Below are 15,900 nucleotides of genomic sequence, written 5' to 3' on the forward strand. Positions count from 1 at the left end.
CAGCAGCCTCCCGGTCCCACCTACTCACGCTCCTCTTCCTGCCACTCCTGAGGACTGTTTGCACCCCTCCCTTCCCGCGCTCGGAAACTTCCGGCCCTGAATCTCTAAGTGTGCCACATTCATCGCCCTCCCCCTTTTCATTCTGTCTCGGTAAGGAGGGGCATGCGGCATTTTCTTCTCCCTGGGGGCCCCTTGTTCCCCCATTGTTTCTCCTAAGTTCCTCCCATGGATAGAGGGGAGGGGGTGGCCTTCCCTCTTCCTCTGAGCTCTCTGAATCCGATCCCGCCAACGAGCTACCCACCTGAGTGCTGATTGGTCGTGCCAAAGTCACCTTCTGGGGATGCAGGGCTGCATCCACTATCTTATACACTGTAAAATCCTCAGGGGTCAGTTTTCCCGGGCAGGTGTCATCATAGGAGGCCATCTGCTGCCCTACCACCTTCCATTTATCTGGTTGGATCCCACTATGTTGCACCCAAGGGCAGATGTTCCAGATATTCTCAACAAAAGCACGGCACGTCTTGATAGGTAATTTACAGCCATGCTTAGCGCAGAGTTTATAAAGCTGCGCTGCAACGACCCCTTTCTCCTCCGGCTGAAAGGCGGGAATACTATTCCGGCCCCCCATGCTGTCTACTAGCCGAGGCTGCAATCCTAACAGGTGGCAGAACTGGAAAGTTCCCGTTCGGCAAAAGAGAAGGAGGCAGCAGGGCACAATCAGACAGGCCAGCACGGCAAGGAGCGTGATTAGAGCAGAAGGAGAAAGGGAAGAGAAAGGAAGCATAGTCAACACAATAGGGATATGTCCTTCAGGCAATATCTGAGAGTAAACGCCCTCTCCTTCCTCCCGGTCGGAAACGACCGAGGCTGTCTGGAGAATCCGACCAGCGGATTCAGACGTTCCCTAGCAAAATCAGGTCCCTGTTCCGGGTGCCACTTGCCGGGTTTTTATTTACAACGCCGGCTTCTTTATGCTAGTCCGTCCTCTTACTCACCAGTCCAACGCATGATGAGTCTTCGGGGTACCTCCGGCCCCCACTCTTTGATGGGGGAAGAACCAGACAGAGCGCCTGAGGTGGATAATGAGTCTTTATTCTTCTGTGATCACATCCCGCTCTCCCCAACCTCTCAGCAGACACTTTTATCCCCTCTGTCCTCCCTCCCATGAACTCTTACTCAATGAGGGGCCGAGTTCTGTAACATTCCCTTATAAGGTGATTATGTTTCCCCCTCTAAGCGACCGCCAAGCCTCTTCCCCCCGCCCCCAACACACTGCCTCTACCCTAAATCCCTAAGTCTCATAACATTATTTTACTCAGTTTTATAAAGTAATCTTGGTTCAATTCTTTATAATGTTGTTATAATGCAAAATGCTCTATGAATTCTCCTCAATTCACTCCAGATCAATTTATATGTACAAATCTTCTCAGATTTCTCTCAAACTGTTTCATTTTTTCATAACATACTAATATTCTATTGCATGATGAGCTGATGCTAAGTGAGATGAGCAGAACCAGAAATACACTGTACACCCTAACAGCAACACGGGGGGCGATGATTAACCTTGATGGACTCGCACATTCCATCAGTGCAACAATAAGGGACAATTTGGGGCTCTCTGCAATGGAGAATCCCATCTGTTTCTAGAGAAACAACTGTGGAGTTTGAACAAAGAACAGGGACTAGTACCTTAAAGTTAGGGAAAAAACCCTGATATCGTATGGTCTGATCTTGCTATCTCTTATACTTTATGATTCTTCCTTAAGGATATGATTTCTTTCTCATCACACCCAATTTGGATCAATGTATACCATGGAAACAATGTGAAACACTGGCAAATTGTCTTCTGTGGGGGGTGGGGGGAGGGAAGTAAGATTAGGGGAAAAATTGTAAAACTCAAAATAAATAAAATACTTTTTAAAATATTCTAATGCATGCATACATTATACTTTGTACAGCCATTTCTCGATTGATAGGCTTGTTTAAGTTCTTTGTGACAATCTAAGCACATATAAATATGTTTGTGCATAGGGATCTTTTCCCTCTTTCTTTGGTTTCTTTGAGGTATATACAGCATAATCATTTTTTCTGGAGTATAGTACCAAATTCCTTTTTTCGTTTGTTTGTTTGTCTGTTTAGATTTTTCAAGGCAACAGGGTTAAGTGGTTTGCCCAAGGCCACATGGCTGGGTAATTATTAAGTGTCTGAGGTCGGCTTTGAATCCAGGTACCCCTGCCTCCGGAGCCAGTGCTCTATCCACTGCGCCACCTAGCCGCCCCAACCCAATTGCTTTTCAGAATGATTGCACTATTTTATGGCTCCACCATTATTACTTCTTTCCATACTTCTCTCTTCCAAAAATAATCATTTCCCAGTTTTATCAACTTTCTCAATCTGAAGAATGTGAGGTAGTCAGGTTGAATTGTTTTAATTGGAGATTTGGAGCATTTATTCATATGTCGTTTTGACAATCTGCCATTTTTACTTTTGAGAATTTCCTACTTTGAACCTTTGACCATTTATTAAAATCCTTGTTTATAAATTTGTTAATAAATATTCAATAAGCACTAGGTATTGGCTAAACTGTAGGGATAAAAAAAAGAGTCCAAAGACTGTTCCTGCCCTCAAACAGTTCCCGATCTAATGCAGTAGTCTTATGGAGCAGACAAACAATATGTAACAACAAACAATATGGAATAGGAGATAATTAAGGAAGGAGTTCTCTATATATTACTTATACTTTTTGGAAATCAGATCTTTATCAGGGAAATTCGTTGCAAAGATTTTACCAGTTAACTTTCACTTTGATGACTTCCTCTTCTATTTCCTTCTAAATTTTGCTTTGTTAGGAAATGTTAGAAAAGAAATGTTACTGATTTTTATGTTTTTATTTGTAAGTTCTACTTTACTCATTCTTTATTGGTTCTGGAAGGTTTATGTTTATGATGTTTATTTCCTTCCATCTTAAAACTAAATCTGGTATTTCTAAAATGTGTCAGATAATTGCAGAAAAAATAGGTATCATAATTTATTCGTGAATTTATTTAATTTCAAGGTTTTTAAATTTAGAAGTGAAGAAACAACAAAAAAGGATAGCATTTTGATGAACAAAATAGAACAGAAATACAGGAGTATATGTGAAATAACAAAACTTTATGATGGACAGCTGTTTTTTAAAGACAATTCAACCTGGGGGGCAGCTAGATGCCCTGCAGTTAGGAGGACCTGAACTCAAATCTAGCCTCAAACACTGAAGACTTAGATGTGTGATCTTAGGCAAGTCACTTCACCCCATTGCCTTGCCAAAAGAAAAATAGGGTTTTTCCACTGCATGTGTTTGTTTTTAGTTTTATTGATCATGTAGTGTTTATTAACTGGCAAAAACAGTGCTAAGAAAGGCAAAAACATGGTCCCTGTTCTCTATTTCACTCTACATGTTTATTTTATAATTTTTATAAATTTCTTTCTATGAGGCAGGGGACGGGGACAGTTCTTTTTTGGTGCTATGTATCCTTTTGGTAATCTGACAAAGTTTATATTTTCTTCAGAATGGTCTTAAATGCATCTACTAAAATAAGATAGCAAAGAAAACCAGAATATTGAGTCCTATATTCTTATCTAAGTTTATGGACACCCCCCTGAAATCTAACAGGCACTAGGCCTCCAGGTTTTAGCATAAATGTTATGTATTTTTCCAAGGTTTTTTTTCAATTACATATAAAATTGTGTGCTTTTGGGTGGGTTTTTTGCAATTATATTGTTTTTTTCTTTTGGGTTTTTTTTGACAAGGCAATGGGGTTCAGTGACTAGACCAAGGTCACACAGCTAGTTAATTATCAAGTGTCTGAGGTAAAATTTGAACTCAAGTTGCCCTGACTCCAGGGCTGATGCTCTAAGCACTGGACCACCTACCTACCCTCATATTGTTTTTTGTAATGAATTGTTCAATCAATATTAAGTATGCTTTTAAGGCTGTTTAAACATTTCCCAATTTAATTTTGATTTTTCTTTGCTTCTGAGACACAGATCCATCCTTCTTTTCCCATAATGAAAACACACACACACACAAACACACACACAAACACACACACAGACAGAAACACAAACAGACAAACAGACAAAGACATACATAAATGAGTGAAAAAGTTTGTTAAGGGTGGAGGAGGGGTGTAAAGTGTCTTCCATGTTTAGACTTTGAATAGCTAAGATATTGATCAGCTAATTACCGGAAAATAGAAACTCAGAAGTGGAATTCTTAGTCAGGTTAGTGGTGGAGGGGGGTGCACGTGGAGGAATCCAGATTTTTAGATGAGAGCAGGCCATGCAAGTGCAACATTTAGTGATTTATTGGACTCTAGCATATCCTCCTCTTGTTGGTCAGGTTTTACAGGGCTTCCAGTGTTGTAAAACCGATCTTGCTCTCTTGTAAGAAATCCCAAAGCCCTCCCAGGATGCAGCACCCTCTCCGTTCCCCAGCAGATTGCCTAGGCCTGGGCAGTGAGAACTGTCCCCCTCGCTTCTCCCTTTCACCCTTAAGGGGAGACCTGGTCTGCCACCAAGCTTGCCACGCTGGGGACGGCTGGGAGCTGCAGTGGAGGAAGGCCGCGGGTGCTACGCTTGGCTCCCCGGGCTCAGCCACTTTTCCTCCTCTACCCCAACTAAGGTGTGGAGCCTCGGGCTGCCTTCGGCCAGCTTTTTTGGGGGGGTCAGATTCTGGGTAATGAGTGCTCAAGAATTCTGCGTTGCCCCTTTCTCCGCCTTCGGTGGGCCTCCCTGCCCAAGCTTCCAAAGGCTGCTTTTCCCCCTTGGGGGCGGGAAGTGGGGAGGGAGCTAAGGGGAAGAAGAGCTTTTGTGGGAGAGCTTTGGGGCTTGTTTATAATCACTCGGTTCCGAAGCAGGTGGAGGGACGGGGGCTGGGGGCTTCGGGGGGGGGGGGGGCTGCCGCCCGCGGCGGGGTTCCCAGCCAGCGCCTGCCTGCCCCGCGCCCACCGCAGATTGCTGCATTTTACCTGGGGGTGAAGGTCATGTTCTGCCATTCACAATATTTTTTTCCCACTTAAAAAAAAACTCACCACCTTATTTTTAGTTAACCAGCATTTATTGTGTCTTCCTCTGCCACCGAGGAAGAAAAAGGAACCAAACGTCTGCGCCAGGGCCACGTCCAAGGACATTTGCCATGATGATAATAAAAGGATCCTGCTGAGGCGCAGTGGCTGGAGGGCTGGACTTGGGGGTGGGAAGGCACTCCGGTTCAGGTGCGGACGAAGGGAGGCTTCTCCCGGCCTCGGTTGTTCTCCGTCCCTAAGGTGGGAACAAGGACCTCAGTCTCCGGGCTGGCGCGGCGCCAGAGGGTGAGCGCAAGTCGGGCCTTCCGGGGCTCCGAGAAAAGCTACTTCCTAGCGGCCCTCGCCTGTGGAGGCAGCAACTCACCAATGGTGCGCCGGCTGACGGCGGCTCTTTATTCCCGAACCAACCAGGGCTAAGGACACAGCGCGCGCGCTCGACGGCCGGGAGAGGCCACGCCCCCCGAGGGCCGCTGGAGCCGTGGGCGCGCGCGCGGGCTCCTTCTCGGCCGCGGCGCCGGGGCCCTTCCGGCCTCTCACCAGCCGGGGCTTGCAGCCGGAGGCCTGGGGGTCGGGGTGGGGGAGACCCCAGAAATGAGGAGCAGGAGCAACTCGGGAGTCCATCTGGACGGCTACGCCCGGCTGGTCCAACGGACCATTCTGTGTTATCAGGTGGGTGCCCACGCCCGGGGGGGCTCAGCCGGCTCCGCTCGGGCTCGGAGAAGGGGCCGGGGCGCGGGCAGGGGCCCGGGGCGCGGGCAGGGCCCCGGCGCCCGGGAGAGCCCCTCAGGGCCTGGGCGGGAAGCTTGGGTGGGCGCCAGCCCTCCCGGAAGTGGGTGCGCGGCCCCGGGGCCTGGGGCCTGTTTGGAGACGGGCAGCTTGGCCTGAGCGGCTCCTGGGGGGCCGCCGTGGGGGTGAGCCGGGGCAGCCCCATAGGTAAGGGTTCTGCCTGCCCCTCCCCTTCCCTGCTCTTCTTCCTCTTCTTCCTCCTCTCCCTCCCTCTCGCCCTCACCCTTTCTTTCCCTTCCTCCTCCCCAACCTCTCCCTTCCCCTTTCTAATGCCCTTTTTTTAGTTTTTTTTGCAAGGCAAACGGGGTTAAGTGGCTTGCCCAAAGCCACACAGCTGTCTAATGCCCTTTCTTCTCACTTTGCCTGCCTTCTTCTGGGTTTCTCTATTCCTTTCTTCTCCCCTTTTTTCTCTCCCCTCTTCTCTCTTTCCCCAAAACCTCCCTTCCCTCTCCTTTGTGTCTACATTATACACACACACACACACACACACACACACACACATATTTATTAACTTTATACTCTATATGTCTATATAGACACACATACACACATCCCCCATTACCCCATCACCTCCTTGGAAGCAAATATCGTTTCATTCTTTGTACTTGTATTCCCAGCTCCTACACAATAAGTAGGTAGTCAACAATTCTTTTGGACTGGTGGGTACTTGTTGATTGATCAATAAGTTTGTGATCATAGGAGTCACCCCAGAGGTACTAAAACACACACACTGATTAGTTCATTACTACTTGCCAGGCAACTATGCTAAGCACTAAGGGTACACTGAAAGAGCAAACTAGTTGCCAGCCAACATTTCTAAAAGGAATAATATAGGAGACAGTATGAAAATCACTTGAGTATGTAAGTAGTTCTATACTATTTCCATTTAAATGTTATTTTTCCAAGGGAAAACACAATACTCTAGAACCGTGTGCCTCTTATCATCATAGTTGTTATTGTGGGGGTCCCCAAGGAAAGGAAAGGACTCAACAGGATGAGGCACTTGTATGAACTACAAGCCAAAACTTCTAAGGCAACTTTTAGCCCACATTCATCAGATTTTCCAGGATTAGGGATGTGATGGTCCCCACTGTACTTTGTACTAGCACAACAGCAGATGACATACTGAATTCTCTTCTAAGCATATAGTGCATGTTAGGGGTATATATATATATATATATATATATATATATATATATATATATATATATATATATAAATGTATGTGAAATAACAATAGTTCTTCCTTCCATGAAGTAATTCATTCATAACTGTTTGCTCTTAAGTGTCAAATGCCCTACCTTTTGGTCCCCAGAACACATTAAATAGAGGTTATTAAATAAAGTGTCAATTCAATGCTTCTAACTGGGTTTTGGAGAGCGATTCACTTTTTACTATACTTTATCTTTCTTAGGTGGAAAAAGTTGAGAAGTTTAAGAACTCTCAGAGCACCAAGGACAGCTTGCATGCCAAGTACAATCCTGCCACATGTGGCATGGTGCTTGGTGATGACCAATGGGGACCTTTACAAGTTGATGCTACTTCCTTATTTTTGTTGTTTCTAGCACAGATGACTGCCTCAGGTAAGTAAAGCTTATAGAATTAAACATTCTGCAGGAAAGAACAAGTAATAAATTAACTAAATTGGGACTTTTGTTGAAATGGAGAAGCACAAAATCTCAAGAATCAGAAGTGAACGTCCTATACAATTCAGAAATTTCTTCCACAGTATGCCTGACATCACCTAGTTTGAGAGAATTTCTGGTGACCTTTTATTGTTGTTCAGTCATTTTCCAGGCAGAGATACTAGAGTAGTTTGCCATTTTCTTCTCCAGCTCATTTTATAGACGAGGAAACTGAGGCAAGCAGAGTTAAGTGACTTGCTCAGAATCACCCAACTAGTAAGCGTCTAAGACCAGATTTGAACTCAAGAAGATGAGTCTTTCTGACTCCAGACCAGGTGCTCTGTTCACTCAGCTACCTAGCTGTCTGTCCTCTGATGACCTAGAAAAATCACTGATTTGCAATCTGTTCTATTTCCAAACATTTTTCATATTAAACTGCAACCTTTGGGTTTTATTTTACCTAATGTAAAAAAAAACCACAGAATAAATCCCTATTTTATCACCTCACTGCCTACGTTCTTCAACAATTTCTAATATGTTATGGTTCCTAGACTCCTATCTTTACTGCACACAGAATTGCCACATCATAGATAGATTAAATACAATCTGAAGGTTGATTTAGATAATGTACTAAAGATACTCTTAGAGATTGGTTGAATCCATTCTAAGGCTGAGTTGGATTCCTTTTTATATCCCCAGTCCATCCTTAGTAGAAAGAGTTCTGGATGGATTTAGAGTTCGAGAAACTGGATTTAAACTCAGTCCTGTCTTGTTTGACCATGGAAACATATTCCAGCCTCTCATCATCCTCGTGTGTAAATGAGGAGGCTGGATAGTGACCTGTAACCTACAAACCTTCCAGTTCCAAATCTCTTATGTATTACAATCTCTTAGACCTTGAAGTTTCTTTATAAAGATTTCCAGGATTAGGATATTTAGTTCTCAGGTACCACATTTCATTTTTTGGACAGCCCGGGCTTTTAAAATTGTTTCTTTATAGAGAGCTTCAATCTGCTTCTTTTCTATTTCTACCTTTTTTCTGTCCCCTGAAGCCAGGCAAATGAAATATAACCCTTTCTGATCCCAGACCTTCAGATATTCAAAGACAGTAGTATCACATTGCCCTCTTAATTATCTGCCTCAGGCAAGGTAAATATGCCTGGTTCCTTTAAGTTTTCCTGGAAAAAAAAAATCTTTGTTTTCTCACCATTCTTTTTTCCACATGGGCTTCATCTTGCCAAATGCTTTCTAAAAATGTAGTTCTTACAGCTCAACACCAGAAGAGACTAAAAAGCAGCTTTCACTCCTTTGTTCTAGAAACAGTCTTCTGTCTGAGATTTCATGAGGGTGTTTGTGTGTTTTTAATCCACCATATCCTCAGTATAATATTATAAGATCAAATTTGAGGTCCATTAATATCAAGGGTCTTTTTCACATCAATTGTGTCAAACTTTACTTGACTTTACTTGGAAGAATGATTTTTATTTATTATACATAGTAGAAATAATTTGACTAAGTTTGGTTCATTTTTAACCTGTATTCCATTTTCTATATTCTCTGATTTGTCAGAGATATTTTTAAAAATATGGTATCCAGAACATGATTTCTTAAATAAAAATCAAGGAATAAGGATTCCAGACACTGCCAGACCTTCAGGAGACAAACACAAAGATCGAAACAACCTGTACTCTCAGAGAACTTAATTTGATTTAAAAAAAATTTTGCTTCCAATTAAAAAAATATTTTATAAACATTTATTATTGTTTCCCATCATTAACTCTTGCCTCAATTGAATAATAAATTACTATTTTTAAAACAAATTTCATAGTCTAGCAAATCAACTTCACACATCGGACATGTTAAAAAAAATCTATTGTTCTAAATTTTAAGTACATTAAGTCACTGGCAGCAGGCAGAAAGCAAGTTTCATCTTTAATCCTCTAGGCTTATGGTTTCACATTTCATTAAAGAGAATTCAAAGTCATTTTTTCTTTAGGATGTTGATGTCATTGTTTAAATAGAGTTCTCCTAATTCTATTCACTTCATCTTGCCTTAGTTCGCAGTTTCCTCTAAAACCATCCATTTCATCATATCTTACTGTATAACGATACTCTATTACATTCATATATTATATTTTGTGTACCTCTTTTCCCAGTAGCATTCCCTTAGTTTCTAGTTTTTGACTGCTGTAAAAAGAGCTACAATACATGTATTATGCATTTGGGTCCTTTTCCTGTTTCATCTTTTTGAGATATCTCTAGTAGTGGTAACTAGGTGAAAGGGTATGTACAATTCGGTAATTTGCTAGCTATAGTTCCAAATTACTTTCTAGAACGGCTGGACCATTTCATAGGTTCCGCAGACAGTGAATCAACGTGCCATTTACCCAAGCCTTTTCAACATTTGTCATTTCCTCTTTTGTCATCTTTAGTAGTCTGATAGTTTTGAGGTGAAACCTAAGGGTTGCTTAATTTGCATTTTCCTACACTTTAGGAATTTGGAAATATTTTTTTGGTTTTTACTAGACAATGGGGTTAAGTGACTTGCCCAAAGCCACACAGCTAGACAATTATTAAGTGTCTGAGGCTGGATTTGAATTCAGGTACTCCCGACTCCAGGGCCAGTGCTATATCCACTATGTAACCTAGCCACCCCATAATTTGTAACATTTTTATATAGTTATTGATAATTTAGATTTCTTTTGCTGAAAGCTGCCTGTTTATGTCCTTTGACCATTTATCTCTTGGGAAATGAGAGCAAGGGTAACCAATTCAAAGATCAAGAGACTCCCACTCCAGATCATCACCAATAGTCCTGTTTTCTACCAATCAGGCCATGGGGTAGAAGGGTTCTGGAAAAGGCAAATGAGAAGGATGCTTTTGCACAACACTCCCTTTACTATAATAAACACAATCGTGCAAGTCATATCATCATACATGTGATGATGTGATCATCTTTGATTATGAAGGACAAACATCATCATCATCTAATGGAGCCTTCCAGATCTAAGTGCCATAAATGGTAGTTTCTGTTTTCCATCTGTTCTTCTGTCCCATCCTTAAACTTATTTTTTTTATTCTTTCTGTGATTTGCAGTCATTACATTCCTCTCGGTTCTCCCAATCCGTCACTTCTATTCTGGGTTTACCTACCCCTATTTGTGGTCTACATCTTGTAGTTTATCCTCCACCCTTCAGCCCCTACCCCTTCATCTTTTTTTTAAATTAATTGTCAACCCTGGGCCACCATCACCTTCTGTGTTCTCTGTTCCTACTTATGAGCATAGCTGATGGAATCACAAAACTGTATCTGCAAATTCACATTTCAATTGGATCCCCCTGCTAAATGGCAATCCTATGATTTTTCTTAGATTGACTCCATACAGCAGTTCTGAAGCTTTTTTTTTGATTGCTCCCTGTAATTATCTAGAAAATTAAAACTACCCTTCCTCTTTTGTTCTTCACATTTCTTTCTTCTCTCAATACTCTATGTTGCTGATAAAGTAGCCTGACACCTCTTCTTATCTCTTGCTTTCAGAATTTTTATCATCCTTTTAGGCTTCACTCAGGTGTTGCTTCTTCTATGAAGCCTTCCCTCGTGCTATCACTTGTTAATACCGTATACTCAAATTTCCTTGCATTATTTTATACATTTATCTGTGTATCTGCTTACATGTTTTCGGCCCCCTCGGGGAAATAAAAGGTTCTTGAGATGAGGAACATTTTGTCATTTTTCTCTCTGTATCTCTGGCTGTTAGCATCTTGTACATGTTAAACCTTTGGTAAATGTGGGCTCAGTTGAATTAAAGCTGTCAGATATCTTTCTTTTCATACTGCCATCATTATTTATTTTCTTTCATTAGGCTTATGCATTATTTTTACCCCCGATGAGGTGGCCTTCATACAGAATCTTGTTTTCTACATTGAGGCAGCATACAAAGTTGTGGTAAGTATATATAACTTGGTGGTCTTTTCACTTGTCCCAGTAGTAGGAACAAATTTAACTTGTTATTAAAGCATAAATTAGATAATTGTGTTTTGCCTCAAGAAGAAAATTTCTAATCTATTTTTTACATATGATCTCTATATATGTATAGAAAAATAGGAAGAAAGGTGCTCTCTGCTGTGTATCAATTTCATAGGCTCATAAAAATTGGAGCTAATATGTCCACTAAAGACATTGAGCGCAACTCTCCCATTCCCCCCTTCTATTATGTGCTCAATCACCAACATACAGTGTTTAAATATAAAAAGTGAGAATGAAGAAAAAGAACTAAAGAATTCTCTATGAAATTGTGAACTTCTAATACATCATTTTTAAGAAGTTATATTGAATTTAGTAAGACCACAAAATTGTGTTATCTTCTGTATTCTTTTTTGTATTCTTCATACTTTTGAATGTTGTATTAATGTTATTTTCTTTTTTAAATTAATCATTAACTCTGTATCTTCCAAAGATTTCATAATGTTGAAGCCTTTTGTATGTCTCAGGGAGAGGGAGTCCTTTCAAATTTGGACAGATTTCACCATCTTTATCATATATTCCTGTGTATGGTAAGGTGGGGGCAAAACTATTAATTTCCCTGGAATTCAAGATGAGCCATCTTGTATCTGTTTTCCCTGTATATATATGTATGTGTGTGTGTGTGTGTGTGTGTGTGTGTATTCTGGTTAAAATAGATCAAATTAGTGGAACAGATCACACATGCATAATGTACAGAAATAAGTGAAACTAAAACTCTCATTTTTAATAAACACAAAGACCCCAGCTTTTGGGATGAGCAACTCTTTATTTGACAATAACATTGGAAAACTGGGAATATTGGACAGCAATATGGAAGAAATTAGATTTAGAACAACACCACAACTTACACAAGGATAAGTTTCAAATAGTTACATAGTCCATTATACAAAATTGCATCATAAACAATAAAAACATGAGAAAACGTATCACATTAATGGGTAGGAAAAAGGTTTGATCAATTATGTAATAAAGGATCACAGAGGATGAAATGAAATTTCTGACTATAGGAAAAAAATGTTTTGTGCAACAAATCCTACAAAGTTAAGACAGAAAGGGGAAACAGTTGGAAAAAAAACCCTTTATATCAAGTTTCTCTGATAATAGTATCATTTCCAAGATAAAAGCACTGACTCAAAGTACTCAAATTTATTAGAATAGGAGTCATTTTCCAATTGATAACTGGTCTAAGGATATAAATAGGCATTTCTCAAAGAAAGATCCAAACTATTGCCATTTTAAAAAATGCTCCAAATCATTACTGAGAAATTAAAGCAATTTTGAGATTCCACTTCATAGCCATCGGAGGGGTAAAGATGACCAAAAGAGGGAAATGGTGAGTATTGGAAGAGCTCTGAGAAAACAGGAATATTGAATACAATGTTTTTGAATCTGTGAATGGGTACAACTACTTGGAAAACAATTTGAAATTTTTGCACGAGATGGTACTAAGCAGTGTGTGCCTTTTCATGCAGCTATACTATTGTCAGGACTGTATGGAAAAGTTCGAGGAAAGGAAGAAATCCTATATGTACAAAAATATTTCCAGCACTTTTTTTTGTCATGGCAAAATCCTGTCAACTTAGGGTTTGCCCATAAACTGATGAATGGTTGGATGAGTTGTATTTTAGGAATGTGATGGAGAATGGATATGCTGGAAGAAATGAGGAAATTGATGATTTCAAAGGGACACGGACAGGCTTACATGAGCTAATGCAGAGTGAAATGAGCAGAATTAGAATAATTTATACTTTAACATATCTATTATATAAAGTGAGCAATTTTGAAGATTTTTATAAACTAATGAAGAAAGAAAGGAACGCAACGAAAAATTTATACAATAGCCACACTGTAAAGGCAAACGACTTTAAAAGCTGTAAGAATATGATCGGTATCTGACCATTATTACAGACGATATATAATGAAACATGTTATCAGCCCTCAGACAAAGAGGTGATGATTTAGAGTGCAGAAGGTGGCTTTTTTTTGGTAATGCAGACAATGAAGATATTTGTTTTACGTAATTGTGAATATTTCTTAAAAGGCTTTTTTTCCCCCCATTTGGGTGGAAGAGAGAAAATTGTTCTTTATTACTTTTAAAAGTAATTTGAAAAAGCAGAGACTTGAGTGATGTTACAGATATGAAATACTGTATTCACTTTCAGATGAAGTCACTGATTATTAGTTTTCCTAAATTGTTTTGCTGGGTTACAAGCAACCTTGTTCAATTCGGGGGGGGGGGGTGTCATCCGTACATGTGTTAAATGTAAAAATGAAACATCAATAACAGTTAAACTGAAAACAGCATTAAAGAGTATAAATTGATTAATTGCCTGATGTAACAACATTTCCTTCTTCAATATATAGAGGGATTTCATGCATGCCAATATTTCTAGGTTTATTATTTATTGCAATATTTACTCACCCTAATACTGGAATGACTATAAAGGAAAGATTTCAGAAAAATTCCTTGAATAGAACAGATTGTAAAAACTCTGTCTAAATTTAACAGGATTGCCTCTCCCTGAGGCACACAAAAGGCTTCAACGTTATGAAATCTCTGGAAAATCCAGCACTGGGAATTCCAAGGGGATGCCAGAATGCCTACATACCGGGAAAAACAGATACAAGATGGGTCAGATCGAATTCCAGGGAAATTAAGTTTTGCTCCCCCCCCCCGACCATACACAGGAATATATGAAAAAGATGGTGAGAAAATAGTGAGTACAGGTGACCCTTATGTGAACTCCAGCAACCTTAAGTTTCACGGGAAAGAATAAAAAAGTCACAGAAACCGTGTTTTCTACCAACATGGCCAGAAAGAATATTTGGTTATTGTCAGAGTTAACGGATGGGTGGACAAGCATAAAGACCCTCACTACAGACTGCTCAGGAAGTGTGTCGAAAAACGTTAACCTACACAGAAAATATAAAAAACATTCCATGAAAAGAATTGCTTAATTGATAACTCTACATGAATTAGCAATTATATGACGTAGTAAGAAGAAATCAGTTAACTATATGATTATTCCTTAAACTCGCAATCACGTGATTAAAACTTGTAACCATATGAACTATATGATTGTTGATGAAAATCGTACAGTCTTGTAACCAAGGAAATGATCTCAGCTTGCTTGCTTGCAACAGACGTGATTCTGAAACTATAAAAATAAATCCAAGCAGCTGACAGTCAACCATCTCCTGCCTATACCCCCTTGTTGACTCAACTCATTTCGCAGACTCTATCCGTCCTGTCAAGGTTCCAAGAACACCTCGGAGGCCGAACCCCCACAAATCACCTAGCTGTGTGGACTCGGGAAAGCCACTTAACCCCATTATCTTGCAAAAACGAAAAGAAATATGATCAAAGGCATCACTCCGGGTTTTTCTTACAAGATGAGGTCTGTGTAAGCTCACTCGCTTCCCCATCAATGTTGTCATTCAATTCAAGAGAGTGGCTCACCCATTGAAATCAGAAATTTCTTGGATGAAAACTACATCCGAAGAGGGCCCATGAGACCAGGTGTCCCTTCTGTGGTTTTCTCAAGCCCCAAAAGATGAGTCGAGTCTAGAGGGAAATGATATATGATAAGGAACTCGTACCAAACTCAGCTGCCCCGATCCAACAGGCCACTACAGTCAAAAACAAGGACACGAGAAAGTTTTTGGACGGTACCTATGTTTCCGAGAAAGGCACAGTGCCACAACCTGATGAATTAAGTTGCAAAAGATGCCAAAGGCCGCGTCCCGAGGAATCGACACTTATTCAGATGACAAAATAAAAATACTTTTTGCCATTTGGAAAGAATAAAAAGTAGACTGATGGAAATGCATTTAATTCTGGGGGTCGGGGGGGAAGGGGAGAGGACGGGGGAGGGAAGGGAGAGGAGCACAGCACCAATAGAGTTCCCCTTGAGGGAAAAGAAATATTCCAAATCCCAGGTTCCCACACCCATTAACCTGCTTTTCTAAATCACAGAAGATTCCCCAAGCATGAGACCAAGCGGGCTAAGGGCTTGTGTTGGTGATGGGGGGTAGGGGGAAGGGGTAAATTGCCTCGGAATAGGGACTAGCTGGAGGGGGAGGGGAGAGAAGAGGGAAGGGGGGAAATTACAGGCCTTGAGAGTTTCCTTCCTCGAGGCTGGACCCGGGGCAGAGGAGAGAGCAAGATGAGAGACTTCAGGGTCCCCGATTCAATACTCCCTTCTCCCCTGGCCCAAGGTCTTTTTTTTGTGGGAGATGTCCTTTAGCGTGGCCCAGTGTTGTACCGGTGTCAACTAAATCAAACTGCGTGCCTTTCCTAAGGGGAAGAACCTGGGCAGAAGACAGGATAAGCATTCCCACAGTGAAGTCTTTCAGAGACAGAGAGAGAGAGAGAGAGAGAGAGAGAGAGAGAGAGAGAG

At 41.0% G+C, this 15,900-nt stretch overlaps 1 protein-coding gene across 1 annotated transcript; it reads left to right on the plus strand.

Moving 5' to 3' along the window:
• Positions 1-4,954: 4,954 nt before the first annotated feature.
• Positions 4,955-15,336, plus strand: LOC141504169 (phosphorylase b kinase regulatory subunit alpha, liver isoform-like). Its single transcript, XM_074208984.1, has 4 exons — positions 4,955-5,735; positions 7,267-7,435; positions 11,340-11,422; positions 14,010-15,336. The coding sequence occupies exons 1-4, from the start codon at positions 5,658-5,660 to the stop codon at positions 14,196-14,198; spliced, it is 519 nt and encodes a 172-aa protein (XP_074065085.1). The 5' UTR covers positions 4,955-5,657; the 3' UTR covers positions 14,199-15,336.
• The last annotated feature ends 564 nt before the right edge of the window (positions 15,337-15,900 follow it).

This window comes from Macrotis lagotis, unplaced genomic scaffold (genome assembly GCF_037893015.1).
Source record: "Macrotis lagotis isolate mMagLag1 unplaced genomic scaffold, bilby.v1.9.chrom.fasta BILBYCTG559, whole genome shotgun sequence".
In the NCBI taxonomy this organism is placed as follows: domain Eukaryota; kingdom Metazoa; phylum Chordata; class Mammalia; order Peramelemorphia; family Peramelidae; genus Macrotis; species Macrotis lagotis.